Source organism: Mauremys reevesii, linkage group 24, assembly GCF_016161935.1.
Source record: "Mauremys reevesii isolate NIE-2019 linkage group 24, ASM1616193v1, whole genome shotgun sequence".
Classification (NCBI taxonomy): domain Eukaryota; kingdom Metazoa; phylum Chordata; order Testudines; family Geoemydidae; genus Mauremys; species Mauremys reevesii.
In genome coordinates this window covers 17,709,961-17,735,311 of record NC_052646.1, presented here as the reverse complement: position 1 = coordinate 17,735,311, position 25,351 = coordinate 17,709,961, and the positions used below count along the sequence as shown (strand labels likewise).

Genomic DNA, 25,351 nt, shown 5'->3' with positions numbered 1-25,351 from the left:
TGGGGTAAACCTGTGGGACTTTCTGCCACTGGGTTTCTCTCTCTGACTATTCATTTGTTGCTGTGTCTCCTGCTCTCCCCAGACGGCCCCCGACCGGGGACTGGGCTGAACTCGTCCTGCCAACGCCAGGGGCCCAGCGTCAGCTGCAGCTGCTCCCTGCGCTCCCACCCCCCACCCCAGCTCCAGTGGCAGGTGGACGGGGAGCCCCTGGCTGGGAACAGCTCATGGGGGGCCCTGCAGGTCAGCTCGTGGGCCCAGGGGGACGAGGCCATCAGCACCCTGAGCTGGACAGGGAGCTGGGACGGGGGCCACCAGATCTTCTGCCACGGTTCCAACCCCCACGGGTTCCATATTTTACTGCTCAGCCCACCGGGAACAGGTGAGAGTCCTATCCCTCTCGGAGGCACAGGCTTCGACCCATCACCAGGGCAGGGGTTGGCTGGCTTGGGACAGGGGTTGCGGGGATCTATCCCTGACTCTCGGCTTCTTCCAGCTCCCACAGGTGGCCTCAGTCAGGCATTTATCGAAATCAGCTGCAAACTCGTCTTCGTGGTGACTGGATTCTTCCTGGCCTATTACCTCACCCTGCTCTATTACAGACGGTAACTCAGCTACCGACCCACCTACCCACCTATGTATCCACCTACCTACCGTCTATCCATCCACCCAGCTATGTACCTACCCACCTGTCTATGCATCTATTCATCCCCAATACACCCACCTGTCTCTCTGTCATGACTTCCAGCCATTTACATACCCCATAATCTCTCTCTCTCTCTCTCTCAGAACACCCTGCTGCTGTCGTGGAAGCAGAAGGAAGGACTGGCCAGGGGCCAGGGAATCCACAGTGCCCAAGTCCGTTGTGTAGATCAGGCTGTTCCTCAGCCACCGAAGAGCCGAAAAAGAATTGGAATCTCACAGGACTGAGGAAATGGAGAATGAGACCTCAGCTGGGGGTACTGCCACCCCAGGTGAGGCCAATGGGCCTGTTTAGCCCAGTACCTGGCCCCCTCCCAACCCCTCCAGCTCAGACCCATGGGCCTGGGCAGCTCGTGGAAGCTGCCTGTAATATTGATATGACCAGTAGATGATCTGTTTGTTGCCCTGATGGTTATGACCAGGGCCGTCCTTAGGGAAATGGCACCCTGGGCGAACTTGTCTTATGGCGCCCCCGCATCATTCCTGGCCCCCATGGGACCCTGGCTTAGGTGGCAGCGGTGGAATACCAGTGACAATGAGGGCGGGTTGTGTTGCTCAGTAGCTTTGCCGCAATGAATTCCCCTTGGTGATGTGCAGATAATAGCAGCCCCCATCCCCGGCTCACATGTTCTCGATGCCCAAGGAGCAGCCACCGTTCTCCAGGAACCCCAGCATCCAGAAGTGTCCCCGCCTCTCCTCCAACAACTCTTGGTAGGGGATGTTGGCAGCGACAGGTTTCCCTCAGAAGACATCTGCTTGCTCCATGAACCAAGGCCTAGAGATCCCCAAATGCCATCTGGGCCCCATCAGTGGCTTGAATGTTCAGGGGATGATGAAGCAGAGACCCACCCAGGCTCGCCCACCTATTCTGGGACCCTCAGGCACAGGTCTGGCCTCTGGGCAGAGAATCCTGCATAGGAGAGATGGGATGGGAGGAACACGCTGTTCTGTATGGAGCCACCAGATGGCGAAGTTACACAAAACCAGACATAATCTTAGAGCGTGAGCAAGTGTTAAATCTCTGGAGAAATGCTGGATTGATTGTGTTCAATATTTTTATGTACGATACTAATTATATTTTGCTTGTTCTATTAAAACTATCACACCAGATCTGGGTTGTGGCAGAGACTCCCAGGCCCCGGGTTTGCTCAGCTCTGGAGGGTCCCTGGGAGGAACCCCCCAAGTGTGACAAACCCTCTCGGGGTCACACTCATTCTGGGAGATTAAGACCTGGTCAGGTCACCGGGGCCCTCTCTCCTCCACCCTTTGTCCTCCCACTGGACAGAACAGGCAGGCTCCTAAGATGGGCTGGGCCTCTGGTTGCTAAGTCCCATAATGTCCAGGCCGGTGTCCAGGGTTCCACCTGCTAGGTGAGGTCACACCTGGTCCTCTCCAACCACAATCCCCCTCTCCCACCACCTCGTTACCCACGTAGAATACAAGGAAACCGAGGCACACCCCGTATTCATGCAAAACACTAACAAAATCCCCCACTTCGACACAGGTTCTTTTTAAAATGAAAGTTTTGTGCAAAAGTTCCCTTTCCTAAAAACTAATCCCAGGATTTTTTTTGGTTTTTAGAAAGGTTTCACAGAGATCTTCGCCATTTAAAACTGGGAAAAATTCACTGGCTAGGAATTTCTCACAAAAAAAGGTCCCACATTTTTCAATTCCCACCCCCCACCTCCCATGTTTTAAAGTATCTTCAGGACATAAAAAGAAACAGAATTATTTGAATTATTAAGATGATAGATAGATAGATAGATACTGGGGGTGGATGGGGATACATAGATAGATAATGACTGGTAATTAATCCTTTCCCTCCCATATCAGTAAGAGATGGACCCCAGTCCCCATGATCTCCATGTTATCAGCCATGTCAGGTTTAGATGTCGACCTGGCGGTTCCAAGGTTTCCCAGTTTTTCCTGCATCTGAACCTGGTAATTCCCAAGACCCTGGAAAAACACACGAGTCAAATACTGAGCTCAGTACAATGCACAAGGATCCCTTGCCCAGCACTGAGATGCAGCTGCCTCTGGGGTGGAGTGCGGAGCTGTTTATACAGGGACCCCTTGGCCAGAAATGAGATGTGGCCACCTCTGGGGTGGGGCACGGGGGCTGTTTATATAAGGATCCCTTGCCCGGCTGGTGCTGAGATGCAACCACCTCCAGGTGGGGCATCTATTTAACAGCGACCGAGGGAAACCTCTGGGGCAGTTAATTAGAAAGCGTCTGAAAGCAAACGGGGATTAACCAGAGGCAGAATGTACCACACTGGAGCGGACTGGTCACCCCGCTCCTGCCCGGAGGGGTTAAAAGCAGCCCTGGGGGGGGGGGGCTGGGCAGGGGGAAAGGCTGATTGGGGGAAGCAGCCTCAGCGATGGCCACACCCCAATCAGGGCCCCGCTGGCCCTTGTAAGAGGGCAGTGGGCCAGGAGCAGGCAGGCTCCCTCCAGCTGGGGAGGGGGAAGGATGTGGCTGCCTGAGCGCTGAAGTGGAGCAGGGCTGGGGAAAGGCCAGAGGAGCTGGGGAGCTCTGGGCCAGCAACTCCCCAGGCTGCAGGGCATTGTACAAGGCCCCTGGGGGTCCTGGGTTGCAGGGAAAGGCAGCAGGTCAAAAACCTCCCTTGCCTGTGATGACTGGCTCATACAGCCGGCAGTCGGCCCCAGTGAAAGGGGGGTAGATGGTGACTGGCAGTAGCCCATAGGCTGAGGCAAGCGGGGGATAGAGGGTGGGAGTTCCCTGGGGAGGGGAGACCCTGAGAGGAAGGGATTGCTGCCAGCGGGCAGAACCCCCAGATAATGGGGCACTGGATCTGGGAGGGACACGGGGGGCCAAGCGGTTGCAGGACACCGGCCTGCAGAGGGTGCTCCAGAGGCTGGATGAGCTAATTCCCAGAAGTGACCAGCAGGAGGCGCCATGCTGGTGAGTCCTGCAACACTACGCACACCAAGCTAGGGGCCGGCCCGGACACCGGGGTTCCTGTCCCGGATCTCGCCCCAATGAGCAGGGATCTGCCCTGATCCACATGGATTCAGCACAGCGAGTTCTAACCCACTAGACCCGGCAGCCACAGTCCCAGCAGGTATCTGTCCCGGGCTCCCCCCTTCCGATCACTGGCTGGGGACCTGTGTCCAAGCGGCCGAGCCCCAGTGTTCAATGGGACCCTCTCACCTGCTCTCCATGGCTCTAACCCAGCCCTGAACAGGGGCCAACCGGCCGGAGGTGGAGCAAATGCACCAACTGGAAACTTCCTCTTGTGCAAGATCTGTTCATCAACCAACCTACCAGCACAGCCGCTGGTGCCCACACGCAGGGGGGCAGAGCAGATGTGCCACTGTACTGGGGCAGAGTAGGCCAGGGGTGGGAGATTCAGGATCGTAGGCTGCTTGGGCTGGTCCCAAAGTCCCTAAGGGGAGCTGTGTTTCTTTCAGTTCTAGGTTTCTCCCAAATCCTTGTGTATCTCAACACCAGGCAAGGAGTTCTTGTATAAACAGCCCCCGAGCCCCACCCCAGAGGCAGCCACATAGAATCAAAGATCCTCAGGGTTGGACGGGACCTCAGGAGGTCATCTAGTCCAACCCCCTGCTCAAAGCAGTACCAAACCCAACTAAATCATCCCAGCCAGGGCTTTGTCAAGCCTGACCTTAAAAACCTCTAAGGAAGGAGATTCCACTACCTCCCTAGTTAACCCATTCCAGTTCTTCACCACCCTACTAGAGAAAAAGTTTTTCCTAATGTCCAACCTAAACCTCCCCCTCTGCAACTTGAGCCCATTACTCCCTGTTCTGTCATCTTCTACCACTGAGAACAGTCTAGATCCATCATCTTTGGAACCCCCTTTCAGTTAGTTGAAAGCAGCTATCAAATCCCCCCTCATTCTTCTCTTCTGCAGACTAAACAATCCCAGTTCCCTCAGCCTCTCCTCATAAGTCATGTGCTCCAGCCCCCTAATCATTTTTGTTGCCCTCCGCTGGACTCTCTCCAATTTATCCACATCCTTCTTGTAGTGTGGGGCCCAAAACTGGACACAGTACCCCAAATGAGGCCTCACCAGTGCTGAGTAGAGGGGAATGATCACATCCCTCGATCTGCTGGAAATACCCCTACTTATATAACCCAAAATGCCATTAGCCTTCTTGGCAACAAGGGCACACTGTTGACTCATATTCCGCTTTTCGTCCACTGTAACCCCTAGGTCCTTTTCCGCAGAACTGCTGCCCAGCCATTCGGTCCCTAGTCTATAGCAGTGCATGGGATTCTTCCGTCCTAAGTGCAGGACTCTGCACTTGTCCTTGTTGAACCTCATCATATTTCTTTTGGCCCAATCCCCTAATTTGTCTAGGTCCCTCTGTATCCTATCCCTACCCTCCATCGTATCAACCACTCCTCCCAGTTTAGTGTCATCTGCAAATTTGCTAAGGGTGCAGTCCACACCATCCTCCAGATCGTTAATGAAGATATTGAATAAAACCGACCCTTGGGGCACTCCACTTGATACCGGCTTCCAACTAGACATGGAACCATTGATCACTACCCATTGAGCCCGACCATCTAGCCAGTTTTCTATCCACCTTACCATCCATTCATCCAGCCCATACTTCTTTAACTTGCTGGCAAGAATACTGTGGGAGACAGTATCAAAAGCTTTGCTAAAGTCCAGAAATAGCACATCCACTGCTTTCCCCTCATCCACAGAGCCGGTTATCTCATCATAGAAGGCAATTGGGTTAGTCAGGCATGACTTGCCCTTGGTGAATCCATGCTGACTGTTCCTGATCACTTTCCCCTCCTTTAAGTGGTTCAGGATTGATTCCTTGAGGACCTGTTTCATGATTTTTCCAAGGACTGAGGTGAGACTGACTGGCCTGTAGTTCCCTGGATCTTCCTTCTTCCCTTTTTTAAAGATGGGTGCTACATTAGCTTTTTTCCAGTCATCCGGGACCTCCCCCGCTCGCCATGATTTTTCAAAGATAATGGCCAATGGCTCTGCAATCTCATCGGCCAACTTCTTTAGCACCCTCGGATGCAGCGCATCCGGCCCCATGGACTTCTGCTCATCCAGCTTTCCTAAATAGTCCCGAACTACTTCTTTCTCCACAGAGAGCTGGTCACCTCCTCCCCATACCGTGCTGCAGAGTGCAGCTGTCTGGGAGCTGACCTTGGCTGTGAAGACAGAGGCAAAAAAAGCATTGAGTACACTAGCTTTCTGCACATCCTCTGTCACTAGGTTCCCTCCCTCATTCAGCAAGGGGCCCACACTTTCCTTGACTTTCTTCTTGTTGCTAACATACCTAAAGAAACCCTTCTTGTTACTCCTAACATCTCCGGCTAGCTGCAACTCCAAGTGTGATTTGGCCTTCCTAATTTTACACCTGCATGCCTGAGCAATACTTTTATACTCCTCCCTGGTTATTTGTCCAATCTTCCACTTCTTGTAAGCTGTTTTTTTGTGTGTTTAAGATGAGGAAGGATTTCACTGTTAAGCCAAGCTGGTCACCTGCCATATTTACTTTTCTTCCTACACATTGGGATGGTTTGTTCCTGCAACCTCAATAAGGTTTCTTTAAAATACAGCCAGCTTTCCTCGACTCCTTTCCCCGTCATGTTATTCTCCCAGGGGACCTTGCCCATCAGTTCCCTGAGGGAGTCAAAGTCTGCTTTTCTGAAGTCCAGGGTCTCTGTTCTACTGCTTTCCTTTTTTCCTTGTGTCAGGATCCTGAACTCGACTATCTCACGGTCACTGCCTCCCAGGTTCCCATCCACTATTGCTTCCTCTACTATTTCTTCCCTGTTTGTGAGCAGCAGGTCAAGAAGAGCTTTTCCCCTAGTTGGTTCCTCCAGCACTTGCACCAGGAAATTGTCCCCTACACTTTCCAGAAACTTCCTGGATTGTCTGTGCACTGCTGTATTGCTCTCCCAGCAGATATGAGGGTGATTAAAGTCACCCATGAGAACCAGGGCCTGTGATTTAGCAACTTCTGTTAGTTGCTGGAAGAAAGCCTCGTCCACCTCATCCCCCTGTTCTGGTGGTCTGTAGCAGACTCCCACCACGACATTATCCTTGTTGTTCATACTTCTAAATTTAATCCAGGGACACTCAGGTTTTTCTGCAGTTTCATACTGGAGCTCTGAGCAGTCATAGTGCTCCCTTACATACAACGCTACTCCCCCACCTCTTCTGCCTTGCATGTCCTTCCTGAACAGTTTATATCCATCCATGACAGTACTCCAATCATGTGAGTTATCCCACCAAGTCTCTGTTATTCCAGTTACATCATAATTCCCTGACTGTGCCAGGACTTCTAGTTCTCCCTGCTTGTTCCCCAGGCTTCTTGCATTTGTGTATAGGCACTTAAGATATCTCGCTGATTGTCCCGCTTTCTCGGTCTGAGACAGGAGTCCTCCCCTCTTGCAGTCTCCTGCTTGTGCTTCCTCCTGGAATCCCACTTCCCCACTTACCTCGGGGCTTTGGTCTCCTTCCCCCGGTGAACCTAGTTTAAAGCCCTCCTCACTAGGTTAGCCAGCCTGCTTGCAAAGATGCTCTTCCCTCTCTTCGTGAGGTGGAGCCCGTCTCTACCAAGCAATCCTTCTTCTTGGAAGACCATCCCATTGTCAGAGAATCCAAACCCTTCTCTCCGACACCATCTGCGTAGCCATTCGTTGATTTCCACGATTCGACGGTCTCTACCCTGGCCTTTTCCTGCCACAGGGAGGATAGATGCGAACACCACTTGCGCCTCAAACTCCTTTATCCTTCTTCCCAGAGCCACGTAGTCTGCAGTGATACGCTCAAGGTCATTCTTGGCAGTATCATTGGTGCCCACGTGAAGAAGCAGGAAGGGGTAGCGATCCGAGGGCTTGATGAGTCTCGGCAGTCTCTCCGTCACATCGTGAATCCTAGCCCCTGGCAAGCAGCATCTCAGCACTGGGGCGAGGTCCCTGTGTAAACAGCCCCCAGGACAGATTCAGATGCATCTCAGCTCTTAAGTCAAAGGACGGAGTCTGTAGTGGATGGTGGAATCCAGCTGCTTCTCCTGATCCAGCCGATAACCCTGGTCCCATCACAAGGGAATCCCAGATTCAGTGACCTGGGATCGGGGAGACATTTGAGGAACTGAGAGTCAGAAAACAAACATCTGCACTCAATGGACTGGCTCCGATCTGCTGGCATCTCCCTTGCTGAGAGACCTTAGAGGGGAAGGACCCCGGGTCCCATTCCCACCCCCCAGAACCAGCCAGTGCCCCACCCTGGGGCAGATTAGAGCCAGGGCTCCCTAGAGGGGAAAAGACTCCATGCCACATTCCCCCCACCCCCAGCCAGTCCCCCTGCGGTGGGGCCGGAAGCCGGCTGTCCATGGGAGCTGCATGTATCTCTGACAATCTCCCTCTTGCGTCGATGGCACCGAAATCTCCACCCCTGACTTCCCCTTCCTGTCTTGAAATCTCACATCTCTCCCCAGCCCTCGCCCTGACACTCGCACCCGCTCCCTGCCAGCCAGGTCTCTTCACGCACCCGGTTCTTCCCATTGGAGTCGGGATTCACTAGCCGTCCTAGCCGGACATCTGGTGTTCCGTGCGCTGTTCCCAGCCGCCCCGCCCCAGAGGCGGACACATCTCAGCTCCGGGTGAGCAACCTCTGGGCAGTGTTGCTGTGTGACTGTTCCTCAGCTGCCCCGCCTGGAGGTGGCTGCATCTCAGCTCAGGGTGAGTGATTAGCGTCTGCAGCATGTCCAATATGATAAGAGGTGTGAGCTGCTTGTGTTAAAATATTGTGTGACTGGAAAAAGCAGTAATAAAGGGATAGAGCTGGGACCGGGGGGCAGATAGCCCGGACTCCTGGGTTCTGTCCCTGGCTCTGGGAGGGGAGCAGGGCCTAGTGGGTTACAGTGTGGGGTGGAGGCAGGGAGTCAAGATTCCTGGGTTCTATCCCAGCTCAGGGAGGAGAGTAAGCTGTAGAGGGGCTCGGAGCCCAGACTCCTGGGTTCTATTTCCAGCCCTACAAGCAATACGCAGCCTGCCCCTGTTGCAGAGAAGCCGCAGGCAGCCCCAGCCAGAGGGAGGGGAAGTTGGCAGCATGCTGGTGCTGGGGTTTCTGAGAGAGCATCTCCCCTCAACCCCCTCCCATCCGCACCCACTTCTGCTTTCAGGTTCCTGTGCTTGCCACTTCCCCAGGCTCCGAGTCACAAACCTTGGGGAACCCGGGCTGCAGGGTCAGAGACCCAGGCGCTGGGCCCCCCTCTGCAGGTCTAGGGGTCAGTGGAAATGATGGAGAAGAAGCTGGAAGGTCTGCGGAGACTGGGGTGCCCCTCAATCCTGACCCGCAGCCCCTTGCTATCCCAGCGCTGGGCTCCTGGGCAAGTCCGGAGCAAACCCCTTTCTGGCCCTGTCAACTTTCAATGAGTTATTATATCACACGCATTACATCACAGGCCTGTACCATTTTCATGGGGGTGCGAGGAGCCACTGTCCGGTACCATTTGCACAGAAAGGGAATGGGGCTGGAGGGGAGTGGCTCAGACCATTTTAAAAGGAAAGGAGGGGGTGAGGAGTGAATAATCCACATCATTTTTTCATAAGGATGGCGGGGAAATGATAGAGTGGCCCAAACCATATTAACAGGTGAGAAGGGGGAAGGTGTGAGTGGTCAATATCATTTTCACATGTGAGGAGTGGGGAGCAGGGAGTGGCCCATACTATTCTCACAAGAGCTTGGGAGTGGGGGTAGTGATGAGTGGCCCCTACCATTCTGAGAAGAGTGGGGAGGAGGGAGTGGTCAATCCCATTTTCATGGTGCGGGGGAGGAGAGTCCCAGTTGCAAGAGGAGCAGGGTGGAGTGGGGGTGGGGAAGAGCAACATTAGTGCCCCGCCCTGGCTGCAGAGGGGGGAGCCGTCAGCTCTCTGCACTCCCCGCCCCTGGGGACACTTTACCCACTTCTGGGCCATCCAGCTCCACTGGGTCCCCGCAGAACCGAGACACTCACCATGTGAAGGCGACACCAGCACTCGGGTGGTGGGTGGGGTATGACAAAACCCATTGCCATTGTGAACACATTGCCCCCTTTCCTGCCCTCGGGGTGGGGTGAGAACATCTTTTCTCCATCTTCTCTATGGCAGCCTTCAAGTATTTGAAAGCTGTAATCATGTCCCCCTCCTTCCCCAATCAGTTTTCCACACTACCCCTGCCCAGTTCCCTCAGGCTGTGCCCCTAGGGCTTCCATTCCATCCCTTTGATCATCTTTATCCCTCGCCTCTGGATCCTTTCCAGTTTCTCTACATCCATTCTATACATTACTGACCAAAACTGGACACAGTCCCCTGCTGAGCCCTAGCCAGCGCCATATAGAGTGGTACTGTCACCTCTCCTGACTTTCATGTGCTGCCTCTGTTCATGGAACCTGAAATTGCATTTGATTTTTTGCAACAGCATCGCATTGCTGACTCCTGTCAAGGTTGTGATCCACCACAACTCCCAGCTCCTTCTCAGCAGTGCTGCTGCCAGGCCAGTTCTTCCCCATCCTGTATTTGTGCATTTGGTTTTTGTTCGCTAAACGGAGCACCTTCCATTTGTCCTTCGTGAATTTCATTGTGTCGTTTACAGCCCAGTTCTCCAATTTATCGAGATCCCTCTGAGTTTTATCTCCATCCTCCAAAGTGTTGGTAACTCCCCCCAGCTGAGAGGACCGGGTCAATCAGCACTCTCAAGCTGCCACCCTCATATGCCCCTGGTTCAGCACGTCCCTATCCCCACTGTCATGTTACAGTTGTTATGGCAGTAACCCATTTGATGAGCAAACCCCATAGGATTTAGCTTAGGTACGAGGAGTGTTGCTGCAGAGCGAATGAGGAAACCAAAAAACACCCATGGCGGGGGCGGGGAAGAGAAGCAACCCATTTAATCATGGAAGTTATTTATTGCTAGGTAATAACCACAGGGGAGCCCAGCACGATCAGTCAGGAGAAGGTGAAGTCCCAGTGGAACTGATGCAGATTTTGAATCCAGGGATCAGAACACACTTGAGTGTGGGTAGTGGTTTTTGTAGAGAAACAACCATGGTTGGAGGGACAACACTAGATTTGTTAATGTGTAAACATAGGATATACCAACGTTGTTTTGTTCAGGCTAGACATGGGAGCTGATCATTCCTGGCTATGGGCGGTGGTCCTTGGACGGAGCTCACAAGGCAATTCATTAGTTTGGATTCAATCAAGGGTTTATTCCTAGCATTGGTCTGATAACTGCTGAGCTGGGTGTGTGCAGGCAGGTTCATTAACATCTGGAGCAGAGATTCCCCCATCATGCCATGCTTCCCTGCTTTTCTGGTCCCAGAGTTCCATGTGGTTCTTGCCTTGGGATCTCTGTTTTGCATCCTGTATGCTAATGGAGATGCTTCCCTGTCCCTTCTTCAATGCAAATGAGGCTAGGGGAGTTTCCTTAATTCTGTCACCCTTATCCCAGGGGTTTAGGTATAAGTCTAGGTTTTTTTATGCAGATTTGGTTCAAGCACAGGCTGGGTGGCGGTGGGTTGTGATTCAGACAGGCTGTTACTGCACCCCGGTTCACCAAGAACACAAAGCTGCTAGGTAACAACCTGTCCTCCATGAATTTACCCAGTTGTTTTTCAACTCTGTTATAGTTTTGGCCTTCACAACATCCTCTGGCAAAGAACTCCACAGGTTGACTGTGTTGTGTGAAGAAATGCTTCCGTTTGTTTGTTTTAAATCTCTTGCCTATTAATTTCATTTGGGGACCCCTATTTCTTGTGTTATGGAAAGGAGTAAATAACAATTTCCTATTTACTTTCTCCACACCAATCATGATCTTATAGACCTCTATCATATCCTCCCTTAGGTGTCTCTTGTCCAGGCTGAACAGTCCCAGTCTTATTAATCTCTCCTCATATGGAAGCTGTTCCATACCCCTAATCATTTATGTTGCCCTTTTCTGAACCTTTTCCAATTCCGATATATCTTTTTTGAGATGGGGCGACCACATCTGCACGCAGTATTCAAGATGTGGGTGTACCATGGATTTATATCGAGGCAACATGATATTTTCTGTCTTATTATCTATCCCTTTCTTAATGATTCCCAACATTCTGTTCGCTTTTTTAGACGGCTGCTGCACATTGAGTGGATGTTTTCAGAGAACTATCCACGACTCCAATATTTCTTTTTTAATTTTTTAATTGTTTTTGAGAGGTAACACCTGATTTTATATGTATAGTTTGTATGGAGTGAAGGACCTGCCACCGATCGGTGCTTCTTTTTTTTTTTTCTCCGCCGCTTGGAGCGGTAGAAAACCTGGACTTGGCCCTGTTTCCAGTGTGCATTCCTCTGCATTTATTAACACCTCACTGTTGACCCCTTTTTCCAAATCATTTATGAACATGTTGAACAGCACTGGTCCCAGTACAGACCCCTGGGGATACTGCTATTTACCCCTCTCCACTGTGAAAATTGACCATTTATTCCTATCATTTTTCCCCTATCTTTTAACCAGTTACTGATCCAGGAGAGGCCCTTTCCACTTCTCCCATGACAGCTCACTTTGCTTAAGAGCCTTTGGTGAGGGACCTTGTCAAAGGCTTTCTGAAAACCTAAGTACAGTACATCGACTGGGTCACCCTTGTCCATGTGCTTGTTGACTCCCTCAAAAAGTCTATTAAATTGGTGAGGGATGAGTCAACCTGTTTTTTTAAAAATGCAAATCTTCTCCAACAAATCATGTTAATCTCTGCATGTGATAATTCTGTTCTTTACTGTAGTTTCAAACAGTTTGCCCAGTACTTAAGTTAGGCTTAGTGGCCTCTAATTTCTGGGATCATCTCTGGAGCCTTTTCTAAAAATTGGTGTCACATTAGCTCTCCTCCAGTCATCTGGTACAGAAGCTGATTTAAATGCTTCATTAAAAACCACAATTAGTAGTTCTGCAATTTCACATTTGAGTTCTGCAGGAAGTCTTCTCCAGATTCCTTATGAGAATGTCATGTGGGACTGTGTCAAAAGCCTTGCTGAAGTCCAGGTATGTTATGTCCACTGCTTTCCCCCAGCCCCCAACCAGTTACCTCGTCAAAGAAGGAAACCAAGCTGGTTTGGCAGGATTTGTTCTTGGTAAATCCATGCTGGTGATCACCCCTTCGGCCTCACAAATTGAAGGTTTTATACATTGTTCTAGTGGCTTTCCAGGTGTCGAGGTCAGCCTGACTGGTCTATAGTTCCCTGGCTCTTCCTTTTCCCCTTTTTAAAGATGGCCCCTCTGTTAGCCCTTCTCCCGTCTTCTGGGACCTCTCCTGGTATCCATGAGTTTTAAAATATTATTGCCAGTGGTTCCAACTAATTCCTTCAGCCCCCGGGTTGAACAGCGTCCCGATCCACTGATTAGAATTCATTCAAATTGGTCAGAAGATTTCTGACATGTTGTTTACTTATCCTGATCTGCAGCCCTTCTCCTTTGTGTAGCCTGATTTGGGGTGGTTTAGTAGGGACAGTGGAATTTATCCACTCAATTTAGTTTTTATTTAATAATTAATTTTCTAACAGAAAATCTCAAGGTTTTTTTGCCAATTTAAGGACTTTTTTAACCCATGATCACTCTGGACCATCTGGTGATGTGAGGATTTGGGGGGTCATTGCGCTGCCAGCAGCCCCAGATCCACTCCCCGCAGAGCCCAGAAGCACTGAAGGTCCTCCAGGCAGATTTGTCCCCGCCCCAAGAGCCTCTGCTCTCACACTTCCCACCCCCATCTGTCTCTAGGTCAGTCCTAGCCGGACGCCCCAGCCATGGGCAGAGCCCTGCCGCCACAGCAGGATGCCAGGGAAAGGGAGCTCCTGCCTCAGGGCCTGCCCTGGAGAGCAGGGGGTCCTGCCACACTGAGGGTCCTGATCCTCGCCCTGCTCTGGAGGGGTAAGTAAGCAGCACCTGCAGCCCCAGGGCAGGGGGAAGGGCAGAACCTGTGCTAAGCGGAGCCAGGTCTGTCCCAGGACTTGGAAGGGAGACTGGCCAGAGGGGGAGAGGAGACCAATGCCCCAGTGTGGTGCTAGGGGGCGCTGAGTGACAGGGAGTGGGGGCAGGGGGCTCGATGTAGGGAGGGATGGAAACTAAATGGAGGGAGTTTTGGTCGAGGACCCAGGGCTGGGCTTGCAGGGGGCTGCAGGTCGGGAGTGAGGGGCACCAGCACAGCTCTGGTGGGAGCTCAGGGTTGGTCTCAGCTCTCTATGGGTTCTGCTTCGATCCCTCCCCATCCCCTGCAGGGTCCCTGTCCCAGCCACCTGGATTTACCCTGAAGGTGCCGCAGTCGGTGTCCGTGCAGGAGGGTCTCTCTGTTCTCGTCCCCTGCACCTTTACGTACCCAGCCTGGTATGACACCTACAGTCCCTCAGCCCAGCTCTACAGATACTGGTACAAGGATCCAGCCGATGTGGGCTATGATCTGCCTGCAGCCAGCAGTGACTCCAGCCAGGGGGTGTCACAGGAGACCCAGGGCCGGTTCCGGCTGTCGAAGAATCCAGCGCACGGCGACTGCTCCCTGCAAATCAGCGACGCCCGACAGACGGATGTGGGGAGATATTTCCTTAGAGTCGAGAAAGGAATATTGAAATACAGTTACCGCTCCAGTACCGATGGCACTGACCTTATGCTCATGATCTCGGTGCCACGTAAGAGCAGCCGCAGTCATCACTTATCAGCCCCACTGATAAGCTCCAGGGGGCGCCATGGCAGACAGAGGGTTCTCAGTGAGTGTGCTGGGCTGTAGGGGGCTGGATTGGGGGCTCAGCAGGGGGTGCTGAGCTGCAGGGAACAGAGTGCTCAGTCAGTAGGGGGCACTTTGCTGAACGAGGTGGGTGGGGGATCCATGAGGGGTGCTGCGCTACGGGGTGGGGTGGGGTTCACGGGGGGGTGCTGGGATGCGGATCAGGGGGTCAGTGGGGGGCTCTCTCCAATCTAATACGTTGCTGTGGGTATTTCAGCTCTAGAGAGGACTCTGCAAATCACCGTCTCCAGAGCTAACAGGAGCGACTCCCAGCTATTCCAAGGTATCGCTAGGGGGCGGGGAGTGGGGCACGGGGCCTTTCCCCTCTAGGGGGCGCCGGCCCTGATCCAGTCCCCGGGCAGGGACTGGCTGGCTCAGGGTGCGAGTGGCTCCATGTTATTCCTGATCCCAGATCCCGGCACCCTGGTGGCGAATGGCTCACAGCTCTCGGCCCGGGAGGGCGACTCCCTGCGGCTCCTCTGCTCCGTCGCCAGCAGCCCCCCCACTGCTCTGAGCTGGGTGAGGGGGGGCCGAGCCATCGAGGGTTCCCGCTCCGCGGGGAAGAATCAGCTGCGGCTGGAGCTGCCCAACGTGACGGCCGAGGATGGGGGGCTGTATGGGTGCTGGGCCCGGAACAAGGAGAGCTCTGCACAGGGGATGTTCCTGCTGCTCATTGAGTGTGAGTGGGGTTAACCCCTGGGACGCTGACACTGGAGAGCAGCAGTGTTAATCCGTGGGACTCCTCGCCACTGAGTACTAGCAGGTGTCACAGGTGCCTGGCCCGTTTAAACGGAGACAGAGCCAATGCCCCAATTCCATAGTTAATTAGCTGCTTCATGGGAAGCCCCAAGGGGGGCAGCTGAGGCTTGAACAGACTCCTGGGCTGTCTACAAGGGCCGTGAGTGCCCAGGCTGAGGGCGGAGAAGCAGGTGGGTTGGTGTGAAGTGCTGCTGGCCAAGGATGGGGCCAGATCAGTGCCCAGGGGCTGGCTGAAAAAGCTTCTCAGGGCAGACAACCCACGGGACTCCGTGCCTCTGGATATTAGTAGAGTTAATCCACAGGATTCCCTGTCACTGGGTTTCTCTCTCTGACTATTAATTTGTCGCTGTGTCTCCTGCTGTCCCCAGACAGCCCCCGGCTGGGGACTGGGCTGAACTCGTCCTGCCAGCGCCAGGGGCCCAGCGTCATCTGCAGCTGCTCCCTGCGCTCCCACCCCCCACCCCGGGTCCAGTGGCAGGTGGATGGGGAGCCCCTGGCTGGGAACGGCTCACGGGGGACCCTGCAGGTCAGCTCCTGGGCCCGGGGGGACGAGGCCATCAGCACCCTGAGCTGGACGGGAAGCGGGGAAGGGGGCCCCCGGATCTTCTGCCTCGGCTCCAACCCCCACGGGAGCTACGCTGCCCTGCATTTTGACTTCAGCCCCTCACAGAGAGGTGAGACACTCAGACTCCTGGGTTCTGTCCCCAGCCCTGGAAGGAGAGTGGGGTCTTGGAGTTGGAGGCAGGGGGGATGGGAGCCAGGACTCCTGGGTTCTCTCCCAGCTGTGCTCCGTGCTGTGTGTTTTCGCAGGTGCAGAGGAGCCTGGCAGGTGCGGAGGAGTGCTGGGCGTCGGGGTGGCCTGTGGGCTGGGGGTCGCCATCGGCTTCTTCCTTCTCGGGCTCTGTGTGATCAAGTGAGTTTGAGGCCTCCCACCCTGACCCCCAGCTGCCTCTCTTAGATCCCACTGAGATCCCCTGCCCTCTCCCCTGGGCTTTTCCAGCCACCCCAACCTCCTCCCAGTAAGATTCTCCCCCTAACTCCTCTCCTCGGCCTATCCCAGCCCCCTGCACTCTAGCCTCTCATACTGATGTGCCACCTTCCTCCACCCCACGGGGCTATTCTAACCCCTCCCAGTCTCATGAGTCCATCCTGATCCGTCTCCCCACAGGCTGCGGGGCCGGGAGCCGGCGCCCCCCAGTGCTGAGGCCAGGGAGTTGGATAACCGGAGCCAGGCCGAGCACATGGCCGACGACGCCAGCCTGATCTACAGTAACATCCCCACCATCCCCATGGTATGTACCTGGGGGGAGCGGGGGGACCAAGCCTACCTGGCCTTCCCACCCCATCTCTGCCCCCTCCATTTCTCCTCCTCCCTCCCCCCGCTTTCCCACCCCCATAACCAATGCATGAATATAAGTCAGGCTTTCACCAGGGCACACAACCCCCCACATGTGCCCAGTGCAGGAAATGAACCCCTGCCACCAGCCCGGGCTTCCCAAACTGCGAGGGATCGGCTCCTGCATGCAGAAAATGCACCTCATCCCTCGGATCTCGCTCAGAGGGGAGGACATGCAGCGAATGCATTCATGTGCCTTCACAAAGTGCACGGGAACAGATTGGGGCTGCAATGCTGTAAACCCCTGGGTATCTCCTGGATGCACCAACAGGGCAAGAAATGCATTTCTGCAACTACCTGCTATGGTATCAGGTGCTTGTCATCACACAGTGCATGCAGGGCCGGCTCTGGCTTTTTTGCTGCCCCAGGCAAAAAAAAAAAGGGGGGGTGCCGGAGCAGCAAAGCAGGGGGGGGGGAAAACACAGTGCAGCTAGAGCGGGGGGGGACAAAAAACGGCACGGCTGAAACTGCAGAGTGAGGGAAAAAATTTTTTTAAAACCCTGCAGTGGTAAAGCGACAAAGGGGGCGACAGGGGGGACAACGGCGCGGCTGGCAAAGCAGGGCAAAAAACAAAACAAAAAACCCTAAAGGGTGGCCGGACCCAGGGTGCAGGGGGACTCCCTATGCTACAGAGTGCCCGCCTTGTCTAGTGGGGGGGGAGGGAGCGAGGGGGGAGAAAGAGCTCACCCCATGGCTCCGATTGCCGCGCCGCCTGCCGGGAGAGCTCCACGCTGCTCCTGTCGGCAGGGAGGGAAGGACGCGGGCTGCCCTGCGGAGTTAGCTGCAGGGCACTCCCCTCCTCCACGCCCTACAGGGCGGCCAGAGCAGCGAACAAAACCAAAAAAAAAAAAGCGTCAGTGCCGCCCTAGGATTGGGCTGAATGACGCCCCCTGGAATCTGCCGCCCCAAGCATCAGTTTTCTCAGCTGGTGCCTGGAGCCGGCCCTGAGTGCATGCAGGGTGCTCCGTGTCTGTTGCACCCCTCAGAAAATGTAATGAATGCATCAGCATATTCTATGCAACCACGAGATGCATGGGATCAAATCATGCATGAACAGTGCATATAATGCACACAAACCCATGTTTCTTGCTAATGGATGGCCGGTGCAGGCAATGCAGAGAACGCATTAAGTTAACCAGTCCTGTCCCAATATGCATGGGAGCAATTCATGCATGCTCCGAGCAGTCAATACATTTCCAGAACCTGTTCTGCGATGAGATGAAATCATGCAAGCGTGGTGCATGAAATGCACACACTCCCATGCATCTTGCTAATGCATGGCCTGTACAGCTGGTGCTTGCATGGGATTGGCTCATGGTACAGCGAGTGTGAAATACCCAATCCCACCTCTCTTGCTAGTGCACGCCCGATGCCGGAAATGCATTTGCAGGGCGGGTGGGGGAAACGAGTCTGGGGCAGCCCATGCAATCAGCTCAGCAGGGTGGATGCAAATCTCTGCCTGGTGTCTCTGCCTTGCTTCTCACTCAGCATCACAAGACTCCAGCCGCCTGCCGGACGAAAGGCATCCAGGACGGGCCTGCAGCAACAAAGGCCCCGCTAGGCCCCAGGGAGCCGGAAGAGCTGCATTACGCCTCCATCAATGTCTCCAAGCCGCAGCGCACAGCGGGGGAGCCTCCGGAGGCCCCCACCACAGAATATTCTGAGGTCTGGCGGAAATAACCCCTTAGTGCCATGGGCCCAGGATGGGCGTCTCCGGCCCACCCAGTGCTGTTGGTTGGGGGGTCACAGCGAGTGGAGAAGGGGGCAAAGGGTCGGCCCAGGACTGGACCCAGGACGTGGGAAACCTGGGCGCAACTCCCTGCTCTGCCCTGGACTCAGGACAGAGTCAACTCAGCCTTGGAGATGCTGGAGCGCTGCATTGAGGGGAGGTATCCCAGAGTCCCCTGCAGCCGGGTCCCAAAGCCTGCCCCCTCTCAAACCCCACTGCCCCCAGGGGAAAGAGCCTCTGATGTCTCACCCATAGAGAGTCTCTCTTCTACCCTGCCTGAGCCCTCACCCACTCGCTTCACAGATGGGCAGGATGGTCACGCTCAGGGGCAGCAGCTGGCAGGAGCAGAGGGCTGGGTTTGTGTCTAAGGTGCTGGCCTGGGACTCAGGCTTCCTGGCTTCTAGTCCCTGCTCCACTGAATCTGCTGTAGGTGAGGTTGGGCCAGTTGCTGCAACTGCCTGGCCTCACTTTCCTCCCCTTGAAAATTGAAATGATAAAAATATAAACTCTGAGGGGCAGGGACTGTTTCTCACTGTGTTTGTGCAAATCGTGGCGAAAGGGGACCCTGATCTCAGGTGGGGCAGGGGCTGTGTCTCCCTGTGTGTCTGGGCACCACCTGGCACAACAAGGCCCTGGTCTCTGTCGAGGTCAATCAGTGCCACGTGATTATAACTTCTTAGTGACAATGTTCTGTTGAAGGTAACGTTCACTCCCAAGCCAAAAGCATCCGACTGTAAAATCCCTTGTTTACAAGCTGTAACTTGAAATAGATTTTCATGAGTCATTTTTTTGTCACTGCTACTTTTTAAACAAAGAGCCAATAACAACTATGGTTTATTTGTATCCAGTAAAGAATCAGTTTTCACGTCTGCCTTTCCCCTGGGAGGGCCCTGATTGCAGCTGGTTTCTGGGCAGCACCAGGCATAACAGGGCCCCGATCCCAGCTGAGGCGAGGGACTGTCTTGGGGCAGTGCCTGGCATGACGGGGCCCTGAGCTCAGCCAAGGTTTCAAAAGCACTAATGCAATACAAATAACATGGACCTATAGGGCTTTACCAGTCCTCCGGCCTGATTTTCACACTGTTGCTAAAGGCAATGGCAGGGATGTAATATCCATCACCGTCCGTAGGGAGTTTCATTTGGCACCGCATGAACTTTGGATTAAAAAACTAGAAGGATACGAAATTACCAGGATACAGATTCAAAACTGGGTGACTGCTAGATCTCCAGAGTTAACTGTCACCAGGGAATCAGCAGCGAGCGCGTTTTTCCAGAGGGATCCCGCAGGGAACTGTCCTTGGCCTGACATACTTTAACACCTTTTTTAATAAGCTGGAAGACAACATAAAATCAGCTCTGATCAAGTTTACAGATGACACACAGATGGGGGCAGTGGCAGATAATGAGGAGGCCAGGTTACTGCTGCAGAGCACTGCGGGTCGCTTGGTAAACTGGGAACAAGCAAACTGTGTGTTTCAATAGGGCTAAATGTCAACACGTACAACTAGGAACACCAGGGTGTCAGCCAGACTCACAGGACGGGGGACGCTCTCCTGGGCAGCAGGGACCCTGACAACAATTCGGGGGTGATGCTGGATAAGTAGCTGCACTTGAACTCCCGGTGCGATGCTGCGGCCGTCCTGGGTGCATCAACAGTGAGCTCTGGAGTCAGAGCGGGGAGGTGATTTTCCCTCTGGATCTGGCCCTGGCCCTGGTGCCAGAACCGGCTTCAGGCACCATCTGAGCAAACTTGTGCTTCCGGCGGCAGATCCTACGGGGCGGATTCCGCTCAATCCAAGGCGGCACGGCAGGGTTTTTTTTTTTTTTTTTTGGTTCTCTGATCTGGCCGCCCTCTAGGAGGCAGAGGAGGGAGCTCCCTGCAGCAAACTCAGCAGGGCAGCCCACGTCCTTCCCTCCCAGCCTACTGGAGCGGTGCGGAGCCCTCCCAGCAGGCGGCGCGGTGGTCGGGGCTGAGCTCTGGCCCACACCCCTTCTCTCTCTCTCTCTCTCCCCCACTCCCTCCTCCTCCCCCCCACTAGACCGGGCGAGCACTCTGCCGCACAGGGAGTCCCTCTGCACCCTGGCTCAGAGAGCACTGAAGGGAAACCGCTGTTGTGTGTTCACACTGACAGCTGCCTGTGCAATACCATGTTTGACACCATCAACTCAGGATTAAACAAAGACTGTGACTGGCTAGCCAACTACAAAAGCAGTTTCTCCTCCCTTGGTGTTCACACCTCAACTGCTAGAAGAGGGCCTCATCGTCCCTGATTGAACTAACCTCATTACCTCTAGCCTGCTTCTTGCTTGCATATTTATACCTGCCTCTGGAAATATCCACTACATGCATCTGACGAAGTGGGTATTCACCCACGAAAGCTCATGCTCCAATACGTCTGTTAGTCTATAAGGTGCCACAGGACTCATTGCTATGTGCACACTTGTGGCACTTGCAGCGGTGTTCAGAGCGGTGCACTCTCGGCAGTTATCCCACAGAGCACCTCTTTCTCGTCTGCCACTAAGACTTGTGGGAAGGCAGATGGGGGTCACAGGGCATCCTGGGTCATCTCCCAATGCCCCATGATGCATTGCTTCGCATCCCAGCAATCCCTGTGCTTCCATCCACATTTGGCACCATCTCCCAATGATTTGTGTACTGCGTATCCTGCCTCTTCGGGCTGCAGGAATGGAGCCTGAACAGTTGACCAGTATGCTTTTCGCTCTGACCAATACATCATGGGAGTGGCAGTGGAGTTATTCCTTAAACTACAAAGGCAAGAGGAATGTGACGTTGATCTCACCACGCGTACTAGCTACGACACGAGATTGCTTGTGGCATTCACAGAGTTGCTGACTACAGTGGAACATCACTTTGGGGCTTGGGAAACAAGCACTGAGTGATGGGATCACATTGTGATGTATGTCTGGGATGATGGGCAGCGGCTGCAGAACTTTCGCATGAGGAAAGCCACTTTCATGGGAGTGTGTGATGAGCTCGCCCCAGCCCTGCATCACAAGGACATGAGAATGAGGGCTGCCCTGCCATTGGGAAAGTGTGTGGCAATCGCACTGTGGAAGCTGGCTACTCCAGACTGCTACTGATGGGTCACTAACCAGTCTGGAGTGGGAAAGTCGACAGTTGGACTTGTGTGGAGGGAAGTGTGCAGAGCCATTAATCACATCCTCCTCTGAAAGACCGTGATTCTGCGCAATGTGCGTGACATTGTAGATGGCTTTGTACAAATGGGCTTCCCTAACTGTGGAGGGGCAATTGATGGCACGCACATTCCAATTCTGGCACCAGACCACCTAGCCACCAAGTACAGTAACTCCTCACTTAATGTTGTAGTTATGGTCCTGAAAAATACGACTTTAAGCGAAACGATGTTAAATGAATCCAGTTTCCCCATAAGAATTAATGTAAATGAGGGTGTTAGGTTCCAGGGAATTTTTTTTTCACCAGACAAAAGACTAGAGTATAAGTTTTACACAAACAATTTAATACTGGTACACAGTGATGATGATTGTGAAGCTTGGTCAGAGGGTGGGATATTTCCCAGGGAATGCCTTACTGCTAAATGAACTAGCAATTGACTGGGCCCTCAAGGGTTAACTCTCACACCACTTTACAGGCAGCAGGAAAGGAGGGAGGGCAGACAGAGACACACACCCTGTGTGTGAGAGAAAAAATGTGCATTTCCCCTTTAAGTAGCTGACCCCAGGCTTAAGTGCACTGCCTTGTTAATTAAATCAGCTTGCTGAGACCTGAGACTGCAGCTTCTGCATAGACGCTCCCTCCATCATGTGTCCCCCCAGCTCTATGGAAGATGGGGTAAGTGGGGTGCAGGAGCAGGGGGGAGGGAGAGACACCCTGACATTAGCCCCCCTCTGCCCTCCTGTCCTCATATAGCAAGCAGGAGTATCTGGGAGCAGCTCCAAGGCAGAGGGCAGGAGCAGCACATGGCAGTGGGGGGAGGGATACAGCTGAACTGCAGGCAGCTGCTGCACAGGGAACTTACGGGAGTGGGGAGCTGATAGGGGGGCTGCTGGTCCACCCTGGTTCCAACCACCCACCAGCTGGCTGCAATGGGCTGCTCTTCCTGCAAGCAGTGGACAAAACAGGCGGCTGCCAAACGACATTAGAAGGGAGCATTTCACAACTTTAACCGAGCATGTTCCCTAATTGATCAGCAACTTAACATCAAAACGTTAACTAGGACGACCTTAAGTGAGGAGTTACTGTACATTAATCGCAAGGGGTATTTCTCTATGGTTCTCCAGGTGCTTGTGGACCATCGTGGGCGTTTCACAGATATTAACACAGGCTGGTCCAGAAAGGTGCATGACACATGCATATTTTGGAACACTGGCCTGTTCAAGAAGCTGCAAGCAGGGACTTTCTTCACGGACCCGAAGATCCGTGTAGGGGAAGTCGAAATGCCCATAGTGATCCTGGGCATTTTGCCGACCCCTTAATGCCATGGCTTATGAAGCCATACATGGGGCAACTTGACAGCAGCAAGGAGCGGTTCAACTACAGGCTGAGCAAGAGCAGAATGACTGTGAAGTGTGCATTGGGCTGTTTAAAAGCCCACTGGCGATGCCTGTATGGGAAGCTGGACATGGTCAATGACAATATTCCTAGGCGTATAGCCACGTGCTATATGCTCCTTAATATTTGTGAAGGGAATTGGATGTTTTCAGAGAACTATCCACAATGACTCCAAGATCTCTTTCTTGAGTGGTGACAGTTAATTTTATATGTATAGTTGGGATTATGCTTTCCAACATACATTACATTGCATTTATTAACATTGAATTTCATCTGCCATTTTTTTATTCAATCTGTGATGCTCTGTACCTTGGGGGAACACCCTGCACCCCCATGTTCATCCTTATAATATGTTTGTGTGGGATCCAATGCAAAATTTTTCATGTTAGGTGTCTTTGGAAGGCTCATGATGCACTGAGAATTGTTGTAATAGATTGTAATTTTGTGTACGTAGTTATGAGGCTGAAAATGTGTCCTCATGGCTTAAAACAAGCTGTAGCAGGGTGCTGGTGCAAAAGCACCTAATTAGCCCCTGCCCGGTCAGCTCCAATCAGGAGAAACAGATTGGGGCTGATGGAAAAGGCCTGATGCCGGCCTGAGGATTGGCCAGACCCGGTGGCCTGACAAGCCAAGGGCTATAAAGGCTGGGAGGGAGCAAGGAGGCAGGGGGTAGCCAGGGAGAAGTCAGTCAGGAAGGGAACTGGAGGCTGGCTCTGCCTGTAAAGGAGGTGACTGATCCTGTAAAGCTTGTATATAGATAGACACTGGTGGTGGGGCCACTGTGAAGCACCTTCCAGAGGGTGAGAAACACAGAAGATTTCACACACAGGCCCCCCACAATGCACTGCCTCTTCCCCCCACCACAGTGGAGGGAAACCGAGTCACAGCAGGCCTTTCTGTAAAAGATGGACCCAGCTGGTGCCAAGGGTGCAGTTACACCATGGGCCTTTGCGCAGCTGGGAATGGGTCTGAGCTAGTCACTGCACGTCGGGGGTCAGGCAGTGGCACGCAGGGGTCTGACATCCCAGGTCCCTAGGGTCCTGCCAGGCCAATGCTGGAGGAAGGAGTCACTGGGAATTTCCCCTCGTCAGCTGAACAAACGTCTGTGATCAATGGACCAGTTCCGCTCTGCTGACATTTCCCCTGCTAAGAGATGCTAGAGGGGAAATACCCGTCTCCTATTCCCCCATGGTGGGGTCAGAAGCCGGCTGTCTGTGGGAGCTGCCTGTATCTGTGACAATCTCTCTCCTTGCATCGATGGCTGCCGAGATCTCCAGCCAGTGGATCCAGGTTGAACAAGACTTTCTGGGGCCGCGTTTCTCAAATGCAGTTTTCTTGCGGCCAGAGCCTCCTGGGTGGTGACTTGGTGGTGTTTGGGGAAACAGAGGCCACTCCCCTAGGGCTGCCAGCAGGGGCTTGGCCCTGCCCCCTGCGGATACACAAACACTGGCAGAGCAGGGGGCCAGTGAGTTCCCCACCTTCCAATATGTTAAGAGGTGTGAGCTGCTTGTGTTAAAATATTGTGTGACTGGAAAAAGCAGTAATAAAGGGATAGAGCTGGGATGCGGGGGCAGATAGCCCGGACTCCTGGGTTCTGTCCCTGGCTCTGGGAGAGGAGCAGGGCCTAGTGGGTTACAGTGTGGGCAGGGAGTCAGGACTCCTGGGTTTTATCCCAGCTCTAGGAGGAGAGTGAGCTGTAGAGGGACTCAGAGCCTGAACTTCTGGGTTCTATTTCCAGCCCCACAAGCAATATACAGTCGACCCTGTTGCAGGGAAGCTGCAGGCAGTGCCAGCCAGAGGGAGGGGAAGTTGGCAGGATGCTGATTCTGGGGGTTCTGAGAAAGCATCTCCCCCCAACAGCCCCTGCCAACGCCCACTTCTGCTTTCAGGTTCCTGTGCTTACTGCTTCCCCAGGCTCTGAGTCACAAACCCTGGGGAACCCGGGCTGCAGGGTCTGAGAGCCGGGTGCTGTGCCCCCCTCTGCAGGTCTAGGGGTGAGTGGAAATGTGGGGGAGGGAGCTGGAAGGTCTGTGGAGACTGGGGAGCCCTCAATCCCGACCCGCAGCCCCTTGCTATCCCAGCCCTGGGCTCCCTGCCCCCACCGCTCTGCTGTGGCCCCTCAAGCCCAAGCAGGATCCCACCCCAGGGCTCCCCCACCATGGGGACCACACTGGAGGCGTCGGCTCCAGGGGCCATGTACAGCAGGGGGTTCCCCAGCTCCCATCCCTCAGTCTCCTTCCCGAGAGCATCTGAGGGCATCAGAGTGATGGTGGGAAATGGAACTGCCGGGGGTTTCCCCTTCCCCATGGGGGTGGGTTTGTGGGGCAGGGAGGACAGGCATTGCAGAGAGGTCAAACTTCTCCCTCATCCTCCAGTGTGGGGCACAGACCCCTTGGTGTCCCAGACACTGCACGGGGGCAGGGCAGGTCCCCAGGGATGGGGGTGGACGTTGGGTCTCTCA

At 53.8% G+C, this 25,351-nt stretch overlaps 1 protein-coding gene across 1 annotated transcript in view; it reads left to right on the top strand.

Moving 5' to 3' along the window:
* Positions 1-25,351, top strand: part of LOC120390571 (hemicentin-2-like) — a 281,097-nt gene that overhangs the window by 216,673 nt on the left and 39,073 nt on the right. The window contains exons 4-11 of the mRNA XM_039513303.1: positions 13,955-14,437; positions 14,672-14,737; positions 14,867-15,133; positions 15,582-15,887; positions 16,024-16,126; positions 16,382-16,505; positions 18,098-18,287; positions 24,813-24,884. Of these exons, the coding sequence (XP_039369237.1) occupies positions 13,955-14,437; positions 14,672-14,737; positions 14,867-15,133; positions 15,582-15,887; positions 16,024-16,126; positions 16,382-16,505; positions 18,098-18,287; positions 24,813-24,884 (1,611 nt within the window). The remainder of the gene's footprint in view (positions 1-13,954; positions 14,438-14,671; positions 14,738-14,866; positions 15,134-15,581; positions 15,888-16,023; positions 16,127-16,381; positions 16,506-18,097; positions 18,288-24,812; positions 24,885-25,351) is intronic.